The 14,322-nt window shown below is 43.4% G+C and overlaps 1 protein-coding gene across 2 annotated transcripts in view; it reads right to left on the bottom strand.

Moving 5' to 3' along the window:
* The window catches only part of kcnab1b (potassium voltage-gated channel subfamily A regulatory beta subunit 1b), an 81,280-nt gene that overhangs the window by 11,567 nt on the left and 55,391 nt on the right, over positions 1-14,322 (bottom strand). For both annotated transcript variants that reach the window (XM_079488982.1, XM_079488981.1), the window contains exons 6-8: positions 9,914-9,958; positions 6,102-6,145; positions 2,443-2,529 (exon numbers count right to left, since the gene is read on the bottom strand). In XM_079488982.1, the coding sequence (XP_079345108.1) occupies positions 2,443-2,529; positions 6,102-6,145; positions 9,914-9,958 (176 nt within the window). The remainder of the gene's footprint in view (positions 1-2,442; positions 2,530-6,101; positions 6,146-9,913; positions 9,959-14,322) is intronic.

Below are 14,322 nucleotides of genomic sequence, written 5' to 3'. Positions count from 1 at the left end.
TGAGAGTTACTGACCTTCAGCGGGATCAGAAGCCTTGCTCTGCTACAGTATAATGAAGAATGAACATGATGACTGTGCAGAGATTCTCACCCCCGGCTTGATATACATTAGGCCAGTGGTTCTCAAACTTGTTTTAATTTCAAGGACCCCCATAACTCTGAGAGTGTACAAACGGAATGTGCCCATTCAGTTCTGTTTGTACACTCTCAGAGTTACAGACCTGTAAGGGTTCATTTGGAACGCCCTCAAGGAACCCTGCATGGTTCCCTGCATGGTAGCCACTTTGGGAACCACTCGATTAGGCCACAGACCCATATTTGATAAGTTTTCTACCTCTGGGAACTCAATCTGACCTGCAAGGGTTGCTTTGGTTCCTAATTATCAATCATTTAACTGTCTGGGGACCCCATGGAAGCCCCCCAAGGACCCCTGGTGGTCCCCGGTCTGTCTGTCTGTCTGTCCATTTGTCTGTCTGTGATCACAAACAATTAATCACCACCATCTACATAGAAGCACAGGCCACAAGACTGGATGATGGTGGTGGTGCCCACCCCAGGGATTGTCTGCTATAGTCCCCGCTGTCACTGATCGTGTTGCCCACCCCGGGGATTGTCTGCCAGTCCCCGCTGTCACTGATCATGTTACCCACCCCGGCCGGGACAGTCTGCCAGTCACTGCTGCCATTGATGTTGGTGCCCACTGCCCACCGTGGGACAGTCTGCCAGTCACTGCTGCCACTGATGGTGGTGCCCACGCGGGACAGTCTGCCAGTCACTATTGCCACTGCTAGCAGCGACTGAAGTCGGTGAAGTGTGACTGATTGGCCGGCAGCTGTCAACTGGCTCGCACGGGCCACTGAAGGAGGGGAGAGTCTATAAAAATAAAGTCAATTGTCTCTCCTTCAGGACGGGGTTGATGGTACTATATGTGTCTCTGGAGAGAAGATGAAATGACAGGTGTTGTTAAAAGTGCATCAGCAAAGAGAATCATAATAGACAAGTGAGACACAACAGTTTTCACCATAGCTACCATCAGACGGTTGAAGAAGCGCTGTCGCCACGCTGTCGCCGCGCTGTCCTGACAACACAGGCCCAAGGATTTGTTTCTGTGTACTATGTTACTTTATAATACACACTGCCCATATCGATATCTGACCCGTTTCTGTTTCTTTCCTTCGCTATCTCTTTCCACCTTTCTTGAAAGTTGAAACGGCAATGATAGACCTTGCAATGACCCACTTTCTTTTTTTTTATGTGATGTGACAATAAAGCTGAGAGAGAGACGAATGGAGGTGAACGTAAACCGTGCACACACACATACACACAGTCACACACAGCATTTAGCATAACAATAGAGAGCACAGTATGGCTTGTCTAGCCTCGTGTGGCTAGACTATTATCACTGCACCGAGGGCAATTTGTTTCGTTTTTTTGCACCGGCAGATTTGTGTCTGGCCACGCGCAGCTAGGGCTTGACCTCACTGATTCACGCTGAGGAAGGCTTGATACCAAAACGCATCCGTGTATGCTGCCTTAATGAATTAAAAGTACCAGAAGGACTTTGGAGTGCCGGTTATTTTTCTTATCGTCTTCATGAGACATGCACCCGGCAAATTGCATTAATACAGACTGAGTGTGCTCATTTTTGTTTCTACTCGTTTTCATTGAGACCAGCCCAAAAATAAACCAGCAGCCCCCTCCCCACACGCACCCATGTCCCTGGGGGACTGGATAATCCTGTTTCAGTAGAGCACAGAGGGCTGAGGAGGGAAGGGGGGCAGGCACACCGAGACTCTGAGGAAACTACTGATCTCTCTGTGTGTGTGTGTGTGTGTGTGTGTGTGTGTGTGTGTGTGTGTGTGTGTGTGTGTGTGTGTGTGTGTGTGTGTGTGTGTGTGTGTGTGTGTGTGTGTGTGTGTGTGTGTGTGTGTGTGTGTGTGTGTGTGTGTGTGAGAGAGAGAGAAAGAGAGAGAGAGAGAGAGCGAGAGAGAGAGAGAGAGAGAGAGAGAGAGGGAGAGAGAGAGAGAGAGAAAGAGAGAGAGAGGGTGAGATTGGCAGAAGCAGAAATAAAAGGAAATGAGGCAAACTTTCACGTTTCAACTGAAGTGTGTTTCTCAACCTTGTCTTCAAGGGCAGGGGAGACGTACGCGGGGGCTTCAGATAGAAAGACACATGCAGCCGACTGGAGCCAGAGCGACAACAACAAAGCTGCGGATGCTTTTGGTCCGAACGCTACAGTCAACTGAGGACAACCCCGGAGGAAACTCTCACCTCCCCAGGTTACAGAACAACAATGAAATGTCACTCCATCCATCCATCCATCCATCCATCCATCCATCCATCCATCCATCCATCCATCCACCCATCCATCCATCCATCCATCCATCCATCCATCCATCCAACCTCCAGCACACCACAACACACAGTCAGACTGGTCACCCACCCTCCATGGGGGTGTTGCTGTCTTGTCGGTTGGCGAAGACCACGTCCACATACTCCAGCTGCAACCTCTGGAGAGAGCCCCTCAGACCTGGCAAGAATGAGAGAGAGCGAGAGACATGTTTATTTTGTTTGTTTAGCGATTCCCTTTAGAAGCACATGATACGGTAGATGTGCCTTCTAGTCTTCATGGGGTCCTGAATATAGAGAAATATACAGACATGCTAGAAAGTGCAGCACATTAAGATTAGATATGGAAGCAATCATGGAAGTAAAAGTAAAAGGCACATTAAGATAAAGTGACTTCACAGATATATAAACCGATGCTAAAGCAGACTAAACAGATAAATGAACGAAATAATTTAAAGTTATTGAATAAACAAACTTAATTTGCAAACTTGCAAATAAATTCACAAAGCATCGCAACGCGACACGTTGAGAGACTGTATAGGTATAACTATTTTGTATAGGGTGTCCCTGGCACTAAATATTTTTAGATCCGCAGCACATATTAATTTGTATATTTATTTTGAGCAAAGGGCTTTTTTTCAGATGGAGGGAGGATGAGAGCGAGAGAGAGGGGTTCGAACGAGTGAGGACGATGATAAGGAAAAGAGAATACATCAATAATAAGACAGTCGACAGGAAGTACGAGCATCTGGAAACTGTTGCGTTTCTGAGCTGTGCACATCAGGGAATGTTGGTGCCAGTTGGAATGTTTATCGATAAATATTTATCAGTTTCTCTTTTTGCTTGATGCATGTTTTGCTTTGATGAGTGCAGTGCATATATGGATAACAAGTCGCTGAGGTGGAACGCTTGATCGACTGTTATGAAAAATGGGCAACGTATTGACACATGTTGCCTGTTCATCACTGAAATGTGGCAATAATGTTACATATCGTCTCTATCGGGGGAAAAACGTAACTTAACTCCATATTTAATATTGATTTTTTTTCCCAATGAATTAAGCTCGTATATGCAGTGATGTGTGACGCAATGTGAGATTGTATATCAGCAATTTCGTTTTAAAAGGTTTTAAAAAAAGAGATTTTGGAAAATACTTGAAAGTTGATTAGTCTGTCTGTAGGTTTTATAAATATTTAGTGTGAATAGAAGAATAGAAGACAAATATCCACACACTGGCTCCAGCTCCAAATGATTCTTTTTTTTTTTTTTACCATCAACCATTGGTAAAACCAATGAAAAAGAGCTTGCGAATAATAATACATTGAATCCATTGGAATACATGTTATGTTCTCTATTTCCTGCAGTAACGGTTTTGGACGGTTTCAACCGGACAGCAACAATATTAAACCCGTTATGGGTCTTATTTTTGCCTGAAGATTAAAAGAAAGATAATTTTAGGTCACTGTCAAAAATGGTCATTAGAATAAACTTTAATGCTATTATTTTGAATGAAAGAAAAATAATGTTAGGCCCCAGAAGTGGTCATAAGAAAAAGAAAAATCTTGCACTTGTTTTTTGTTTTTGTCATATGGTTCCTTCTTAAGTTCTTATTCTTACGTATTCATTTTTATCTTCTCATACAGAGCTGACAACAATAGCTTGTTAGGAAGTAAGACGCTGGGAAATGCCATCTCTGTCACTTTACCTAAAAAGTTTAACCCTGATCCTCTATTTTTGACATAATCACCCTACACTTTGATCATGCTGAATTTCAGGCGTGTCAAATGCTTGGTCGTCTGAATGTCATAGCAGTATTTACAGAAAAAAAATTGTTTGAATTAGTTAATTTTATAAAGTCAGTGGCTGGAAACCAAACACGGCTAAGCAGGGAGGGTGATAAATGAAGGGTATAATCCGTAAACACCAAAGCCCCCTCTCTGCTGACGGAATCGTAAGGGCAGTGAGAATTTCTCTTTACATCTACGTATTTATCTACCGGTATCTCTCCCGAGAGGAACACAGGGAAGATGAAAGCTCAGTTTAGGAGAGTGTATGACACGAATGGGTTCAAAGACAAGGTAGCCTATACACTCCCATGTGCAAGTAGATGTGTGAGTGTGACTATTATACTAGTAACTAGTGCATAGAGTCAAGGGAAACCTTGCCGTTTCCTCTGTCTCGTGGATTAGTTTTTCAACCTCTGAACTCCTTCCAGTCTTGGAATCTTGTTGTTAAACAGAAAGTGTCTCTACCATGATGAATAACGTTGTCACTTGTCAAGGACATGGCATTCCTTTGAACTGTGGATTTTCAACGACTCACGTCGTAGACTTTCCTTTGGGCTACAGTGAATAGCACAAGCGATAGTTACAGTATATCACATCACTGTGTATTCATCACTGCATGGATGACAGTTTAATGTGTCATCCTACATCCTAGATTGTAATCGGTGCATGCATCTCTCTAGTGCTGGGAGGAAATATATTGAGCTCTTCAAGGTCATAATAAATATGAAATATTTCAGTACAGTATGAAAAATTCAATTTTCAATTTATAAAACATTCCTCTTTTTTTTTTTTTTTCTTTTTTTTTTTTACTTTTTTCAACCAAGTTATGGAAAATATGTTGACAAAATCTACTTCCATTAGATCATTAAATCATTCCATTACTTTTCCTTTAGCGATTATTATTCAAGTCTCTCTCCAATCAATCTGGGAACCCATCGGCAAAAAGAGACACGTTCACTCTCCTTTAGCACTCCACTTCCGGCTGCACGCCTTTGTTTACATTCCTATACCATTCCTAACTCTAGACATTGTAATGGGAGTTGCCGACAGATTCATACAAAATGTAGATACACAGTTGCATGATTAGAACAAAGGACGTTTTGAGAAAAATGCAATAGTACTGAACAGTACTGAAATATCAACGTTTGATCGATAAATGTTGTGTATGCCTGGGAGCCGTCATGTTTCCCTCGCAATACAGATTCTGTCAACAAGTGACACCTGGCCATGCACCAACAGTAAGAGGTTTCTCTGCAGGGGTTTCTCTGAACTAACAGCGCACCCCGTTTTATAAGTCTGTGGTGACACGTTGCACACCAGTGGAGAGGGACGCTTTGCCCTGCTCATATCATTTGTCATCCGGACAGGACACCTGGGATTAGCCAATTACCCATGCCTCTCTCACACTTCTCTTTTTCTCTCTCTTCTCTGTCTCGCTCTCCCCCTGTCTCTCTCTTTCTGCCGATTTGTCCAAATGTTTTCTTTATGTATTATCCTTCTTGTCATTGGGGAAAAGTTAGAGAGGCTGTCGTGAATGTTAATTATGTGAGAGAGAGAGCTGAGTCATTGCTGGAGGTGCATTGCGCCGTGGGGAGGCAATGGATGGACCTGACCAGGATATGCATGCGAGTGTGTGCTGTCATTGAGTTTGTGCAAGGGCAATTACAACAGGTGATGAGGAAACAGAAGGGCAGGGGAGAAGAAAAGAAAAGAGAAGAATACTAAACATTAAAACAAAACATAAGATTAGATTCAAGACACATTTAAGCACATGAACCCTATACCGGTAGGTGGTTAACTCCAGATGCCTGGGACTGAAGTGGGCCTAGTGTACTCCCAAGTTCAGAAAAAAATCCAACACAAGCCAGAAGGATAAGAGACAGACAGGATTATGTGAGGGCTTGTGCCCTGGGCATGTGGTGATGTGAAGGACAAAGCAAAGGGGGAGAGAATACAGATCTGTTACCTTCAATGATATGTTTTCTGTTGAGCCCACACTCTGTCTCTGCTCTGGAGGAAGACAGGAAACAAATACACATGTATACATTATAAACTGCATATCCAACACTTACAAATATATTACACAAAAAAGCTACAGTATCTCCTCACTGGTTGCAGTTTCAGAATTGATTTTAAGAATTTGCAGATGACTTTTGAAGCCCTGGAGGGACAGGCTCCCAGTTAGATTTTAGATATATGCTGGCCCCCTATGAACCTGTCACCTGAGCACTGCCTTCATCCTCAGATAGGGCCCTCTTGGTTGTTCCTAAAACCCTCCTCATTACCTGGCTCAGGCTTTTATGGACTAGGCAGCAAGGCTTCGAAACGCCCAGCCGGAGGATCTCATGAGGCTAGCAAAGTCAGTGTCATCTTTTAAATCACTTCTAAAAAATGTACTTTAATTGGCACAGCTTGGTGCAGCGACAGACATCACCCTACCCGCCCATCTTCTCACCCATGAAGGCCAATCAGCTCTGTGCATAACTAGTCAGTCAAAGATGTTTAATTGAGTGCCACTATGTGCAAAATTGTACACTATTACCCCTTTTCCACCGGCATGGAACTGGGTCTTTTCTTTTCCTCTGCATAATTTAGAACCAGTTTGGAGTGTTTCCACTGAAAATAATTGGATTCCTAAAATTTAGTTCAGAACTGGAATACAAAGTTTATAGTTTTGCCTTGCGGTGAACTGGGAACCAGTGGGCATGTCAATATTCGACAGGAAAAAGCCAATCCTTGTATAAAAAAATCACACCTGTGTGAACTGAGTGGTGTAAGGTTTTATATAGCATGATCAGCTGTGGTCTGACGTTTGGCTAGGTAGGGTCGTCTTCTGATGTGATGATTTGTGACCATGAAGTTGATTCAGCTGGAGTTTTTGTCCGATGTGAGGTATTATATAAGGTAAGGTATTATATAGCCTGATCAGCTCTGATCTGACGTAATGAAATCACACCCGGATGTGATTTCACAACTGGCTTTTTTTGTGCAGAAAAAATGAGCATGGTTGCTACGGTCATCCAGTTCACCCGGGTGTGATTTAATTACGTCAGAAATTATTTTGAACATAGCAACCATGCTCATTTTTTCTGCACAAAAAAGCCAGTTGTAGGAGTGGTTTACACCACTCAAAAAGAGTGGTCTGTATGGACTGTAGTTTGATAGTTAAAGCTGTGTCTTTGTTTGGTTGTACCATGTAAGATTCATCTTATAGTTCCACTGGTGTAAGGTCCACACTAACCAAAATATATTGTTACAGAATATGTGTTGATTTAACATTACATTAACATAATGTAAAAAGTCAGGCTTCTTGGAAAGTTGTTACCTACTTTTACTGCAAATTAGGGCTCCATATTTTATTAACAATAAATTCATATTTGGGTCTGGGCTGTTTGGTTACATGGTGAGCACTCTGCATTATAAATAATGTACCACTCTGCGAATAAAGCAGTGTCAATCACTGTATTGTTTTTCTTGTAACATTATTTTGTAGCTTGGGATGCATTATCCCTGCCTCTCACAAAGTCAAGATAAGACAAGACATCGTCTTTTCCCTCACGGTACTTGTCCGCTATCGGTCTCGTGCCGGTATTTAGCCTTAGATGGAGTTTACCACCAGCTTTGGGCTGCATTCGCAAACAACCCGACTCCGAGGAGACGGTGACCCGGGGCGACGGGGGCCGCTACCGACAAGATAAGACAGTCCCTGCTAACAGTATAATCCTCATCCGCTCGCGTAAATGTGAGTATGTCATATACATTTCTAAGGGGTGTAATCTGCCATGTATGTGTTGCCGACGTGAAACAATAGCAACTCCTCATCATCCATGTTATCTAAAGGGCACGTGCATGTGAGTCTAAAACACTCATTCTACTGATATCCATTCAACAGATTACAGCCTAAATATCTTACAATATTGGTTCTATTTCAAGTATGCGTGCAAACTTTATTTGGGGAAACTGTAAGTCTGTAACTGCCATTTTCGGTGAAATACCGGTAAATATAAATAAAGGTCTATCTATCTGCTAGGCATCAACAATCTCCGGCGCTGTCCTTTGATTAGCAATGATTACTATTGCTAGATCATGCGAGAGTGTGTTGCTGGGACAGTGAAAGGTTGATAACAAAGTTGATTTTCTCTTGATTTGTCCCTCTGAAAAATGCTATTTTTAGTGTCAGAATGTTCGGAAGACGTGTGGCTCGTGAAGAATGGGTCCGATATTTAGTTCAGTGACCATGGGATCAAAGAATCGGTCAGAAGCTATGTTCACGTTCACTTCTCCCATTGGAAAGAATAGACTCACAAGCACAGATACGGAAGATGGTGTGTCTGGCTTTTCTATTGTTCGTCTTGGTCCCAGTTTACAGAAGGTGGCATACATACACGTTTCCCGTTCCAGTTCATTTTCCCATAGCTTTGTTTGGTAGAAACAGGAAACGGGGTGCTATACCGTTATGCACAGAGCCTATTGTGTTTGTTTGTTGGAACGACGGGCCCAGCCAGAGGCACTGCGGCAATTCAAAGCCCTCGTCTCCACGGTGATGGACATGAACATTAGAGCTGCGCTACCTAAGCGCCCAGAAGGTGTCTCTTTAAACTATACTGAACGGATGGGAGAACAAGGCATCTTGTCTTTGTTTGTCGGCTACACCGTAGACATAAAGTCTAGTTCAATTACTGGACCTCTTCCTTTCCTGGCTGTTTCTCTTTTCCCACTACCTTTTATTCTTTCACTTTCCCACCATCATGATCCGCTTGGTTACCCGTCATTTGTCTTCTCCTCGCCTCAAACCCCCCCACCCCCCTCTGCCCTCCCGGTGCTCTCTGCCTGCTGCATGTAATGGATCTTTGGACTCAAAGCAACAGTGACATGGAGGCTGTCACCATACCACAATGACACAACGCTGCCGATAACAGTTTATTCCCTTTTTAAAATTTTGTTTTTGATTTTTGGTACTGTTTTCTTAGTGGAAAATGCATTGTTTGTATTCTGATGCAATAAATAATAAAAAAGAAAAAGAAACAGGCTTTCTGTCATCATTATTACATCTTTCAGCTTTGTATATGTGCAAGAGAGAGAGAGAGAGAGAGAGAGAGAGAGAGATAAAAGGAGGGGGGGGGCAGAATGACTATGACTGTACACAGTAATATATATCCTCAATATTAATACATCTATTTGTAACTCAGAGAGAACACAAATGTAAGCACACTTGTCAGTTAAATTACTGTGTGTGCAGGTCTGCGTGCTGACTCGGCACTCAGCAAAGCCTCTCAGGCAGGCGCTCCAGGTGAGCAGCTTGGGTTCAGCTGGTCGTTAATCAGTTCTCTTTTAATATAAAGCATCCATTGTGGAGATGAGAGGGGTTGGGTGATATTCGGCTGGCAGCAGTTCGCACGCAGGCAGGACAGTTTCAGGTTAGAGGGATCCCTGCATGGATCTGCCTGTGAGACTAGCTATTCCGCACACCCAGTTAACCGGCAAAGTGATGTCTTGCCACAGTCTGCACACTGACTATGAGAAGACATGGTTTATGCATCGGGCTGTTCTCTGTTCGACCGCCCTCTCACCCTCCTCACAGTTTGGGTGAGAACTGTGAAGGGGTGGGTGCAGGGGTGGTTGTGGGGAATCTTATTGGCAACAACCGCACGCACGCGCACACGCACACGCACACACACACACACACACACACACACACACACACACACACACACACACACACACACACACACACACACACACACACACACACACACACACACACACACACACTATTACCTTCCTCCCCAGTAGAGTTTTGTGGTGATCACAAGGCTGGACCTCCTGAGGGAAGACAGACAGACGGACATCATGTCACAACAAGGGCCAATGAAAGTAAAACTACTTTACATAAAATATGCTCTCAGACAGTGCGTACGCATGCATGTACGTGTTTATTTTTACACGAGCGAGGATGATGGGATTGTCCTCCAGTGACCTTGTCCCAAAAGCATGCAGTCTAATGAAGATCTCCACTGGAGAGGCTGAATAAAGCACCGAAGTCTGACGTCAATATCGGTAGTCGGGTTTGTGTACTTTTTTTTTGCATTGTAATCCCCATAGGGGAATTTTAGATCGCCTCATATAAGCACTGTGTTTGAAGTGTCACTCATATGGATATGAAGAATAAACTGACTTCAAGAAAACCCTAATGTTACTGCTGCCGAATTAGTTACATTTTCGCTAGAAACTGTGACTATCAAATATGACCAACTGACTGACTGTCTCCCTGACAATATCGCTGAGACAGTTTGTTGACAGTTTGAAAAACTTCCGTGAACCACTTGGAACCAACCAGGGGATGAGCGAGTGATGTCAGAACTTTGGTGCTCTATTACAGCTTTGAGTAGCTCTTTTTGGTGTGTTTATACTAGTTTATTTAGATAGGAGCATATCATCGCAATCGGGCAGAAACCTTGGATTTCCATATTTCATCCATCTTCATCTGCTTATCCGGAGTCGAGGTGTATAGATAAAAGTTCCAACCTTCACTTTTCCGGGCCACATACACATAGGGGCCTATACACATGTAACCGGGGGGTCCTGAGGCGTTCTAAGGCCAGTGTAGATATACAGGCCATTGTTTTGCCCAGTGGGCTCCTCCAGGCTTTTCTTCAATAATGCCCTACATTTTTATATAAAACATTTATTTTAATGATTTTTGGCTATAATGACCAAAATAGGGTTGAATGTGGTTCAGTCTGTGGGGTTTATCAATATTTAACAAATGAAAAGTATTAACACAAGCTTGTGTCTAATTACCACACTGGATCCATTTCGAAGTTTGGAACCCAGGTTATTTGTTTTCCATTTCCTGAAAAGTGACGGTTTTGGACATACAGGCTTTCCACCTGACAACAACTATATGGTCAGTGAATTAATTATTGGAGCCACCAGGCAGGCACCCTTCTTTTTATTTATTTTTAATTACTGTTTTTAACAAGCTAGCTCCTCCGCAGCCAATTCTGCTTTTGCTTGAACAATCAATAATTCAGACCCATCCGAGGCAGCAGAGACATGTGCTAGACAGTGCAGGACTCTGAGGATCAAAGTACAATGTGGCCGTACAGCATACAATTATCTTTCTAGTATGCTCGTATGCTCGTGTGTGCGTGCGTGCGTGCGTGCGTGCGTGCGTGCGTGCGTGCGTGCGTGCGTGCATGCGTGCGTGTGTGTGTCTACTGCAACTTTTTAATAATTATGTAAATCTGAATCTTAAGTTTTCAAATAAGTGTAATGGCGTAAAAAGTACAATATTTGCCTCTGAGATGTAGTGGAGTAGAAGTATACATTTTTGAGGGGCACTAGCCCCTCCTATATTCATCTATTACTGTAGATCTTCGTCTTACACAAACATTAAATTCCCATTGACAATGAATGAAGAATTTATGTCATATATGTCTGTTACGTCATGATGATGCACAATGATAAGAGCGCCCCTCACTTCACACGGGTGTGATTTTTAAATACTCTAGTAGAATTTCAATATACTTATGCTTTACTATATCTACAGCAGTGGTTCCCAAACTTGTTCATGTCAAGGACCCCCAAATTGACACTAATTAGCCCGCGGACCCCCATTTGAAAAGATATGCCAGGGACTGCATTAGAGAAGATTTTTACAGCTCTAGCAGTGATTCTCAACCCGTTTCATTTCACGGACCCCCAGTTTGACATGCATTCGTCTACAGACCCCCATTTAATGGCATTTCTATCTCTGGGACCCCCAATTTATATTGTAAAATCAATGTTAATTTAACTCGGAGAGTGTACAAATGGAACTAATAGACCCGTTAGGGTCCATTGGTTCCAAACTATCATTTAGCTGGGGACCCCCTGGAGCTTCCTCAAGGACCCCTGGGGATCCCCGGACCCCACTTTGGGAACCACTGATCTACAGTACTTGAGTAAATGTACTTAGTTACTTTACACCACTGGCTGTACTGTAGGCCATACTGCAACTTGAACTGTACACCTGCTTTCCTCTGATCACCGTGGATACAGCAAGCCGATGTACACCATTGGTTGGTGATATCAGTGACTGATGGGAAGGGAGATCCAGCTGTGAGGCTTCTGTTAGCTTGGCGCTGTACTTGTTTACTAGCCCCAGGCCAAGAGTGAAGAGATGATATGGATGCAAAGTTGCAAACATGACCTTTTGTCATGCATGTATAACACATAAGGGAGAGAGGCCGCACAACTCGTAGTCACGATGCAAGAATTTTTTAATGAACCAACGTTTCGGCAAACAGGATGCCTTTTTCAGCACCTCCCCACTACTGGTGTGCGCTCTTACCACTGCTGTCACTCGATACTGTAGGTTCACACTCTATAACATACGACGAATTAGACCGTTCCTCACCCAGGAATCAGCCCAGCTCCTAATCCAGTCCTGTCAAAACTTGACTATTGTAATTCGCTCCTTACTGGCCTACCGGCATGTGCACTTAAGCCTCTCCAACTGATCCAAAACGCCGCAGCTCGTCTGGTCTTCAACCAGCCAAAATTCTCACATGTCTCCCCCTTGCTCCGCTCCCTGCACTGGCTCCCAGTCGCTGCCCGCACAGAATACAAAACTCTGATGCTGGCATTCAAAGCAACCAAAGGTATGGCTCCCCCATATCTTGCAAGCATGATTGAACCCTACAAACCCTCCCGCGCACTCAGATCAGCCAACGCAGGAAAGCTGGAAGTACCCTCACTAAAAACGCCGGGACAACGCTCCACACGTCCCAAACTCTTCTCCCTTCTGGCCCCAAAACTGTGGAATGCACTCCCCGCTGCAATCAGAACTGCAGCATCACTCCCAATCTTCCGCCGTAGTCTGAAGACCCACCTTTTCAGACTCCATCATGGCCCATAGCACTTATCCTACCCCCTTAGATAGCACTTTTTAGACTTAGATAGCATTTGAAACAGACTTATAGCATGTCATGTAGATAGCACAATAATTGCATTGTATGTAGTCATAGCACATCATAGTACATATGTATAGCACTAGAATTTCGCGGGCCTTCGGCCCGCTCATCCCAGAGTTGCGTTGCCCCGCGTTGCGATACAGAAGTCCACAGATACAGAAGTCCACAGTGACACGCGTTTTATGCAGCTGTTTTGTGTTGCAGCGCGTGCGCGTGCGCGTGCGCGCGCGCGCGCGCGCGCGCGTGTAGTGTTGTTGTTCTTATCCATATATGCGCCTCGGTTCGTCCCGTTTGTTCCACGGCAGGTGTCGACGCAGTCGTTCGCGCAATGTTCGTGTTTGCATTATTTTAACTGTGTAGGCATACCATATTGTGAATGACCAAAAAGAGGACACATGCGCGCGTGCATGTGGATGTGCACATGCGCGTGCATGTGCATGTGTCTTGCGTGGGCGGTTCTGTAAAATTCAGATGTCAAAATAATCTATAGCCTAACAATAAATGGATCAAATATGCTCTATATTAGTTATGTATTTATTTAAAGCAGTGGCTCTCAAAGGTGTGATCCAGGGACCCTCATGGTTCCTTGAGGGGGTTCCAAATGGAGCCATTATAGGTCTGTAACTCTGAGAGTGTAGAAATGGAACCAAGTGGACCCTACAGGTCTGTAACTCTGAGAGTGTACAAATGGAACCAAATGGACTCTTTTATAACTTTTAACTCTGATACTGTACAAATGGAATAAAATGGGACTCTTATGGGTCCATTTGGTTTTACTCTCAGAGTTATGGGGGTCCTTGAAATTAAAAAGGTTGAGAACCTGTATGCAATGGCTTATGTGTTGTAAAAAGAGAGACCAGCCTATTCTCCAAACCATCATACAGTATAGTATACAGTATACTGTACTGTACTGTAAGTCTTTGTACTGTACTGTACTGTACTGTACTGTACTGTACTCATGTGTACTGTACTGTACTCTTATCTGTACTGTTATTAGTGTTGTGTTCTTATTTATTATGATTATTATTATTATTATTATTATTATTACATGGATTAATATTCTGATGTACTGTACTGTTCTCTGTACTGTTGATAGAAAACATGCACTATAGGTATCATCACATTCAATGGAAGGCTTGTAAAAATTAAAAATAAACATGGCATTGCCAAACATGGCTAAGTTCATGTAGATTGAGGCTACAGTTTTCTTGTGTTGTTGTTCCATTATGA

This window comes from Electrona antarctica (assembly GCF_951216825.1).
Source record: "Electrona antarctica genome assembly, chromosome: 19".
Classification (NCBI taxonomy): Eukaryota; Metazoa; Chordata; class Actinopteri; order Myctophiformes; family Myctophidae; genus Electrona; species Electrona antarctica.
This window is presented reverse-complemented; position numbering and strand designations above follow the sequence as displayed.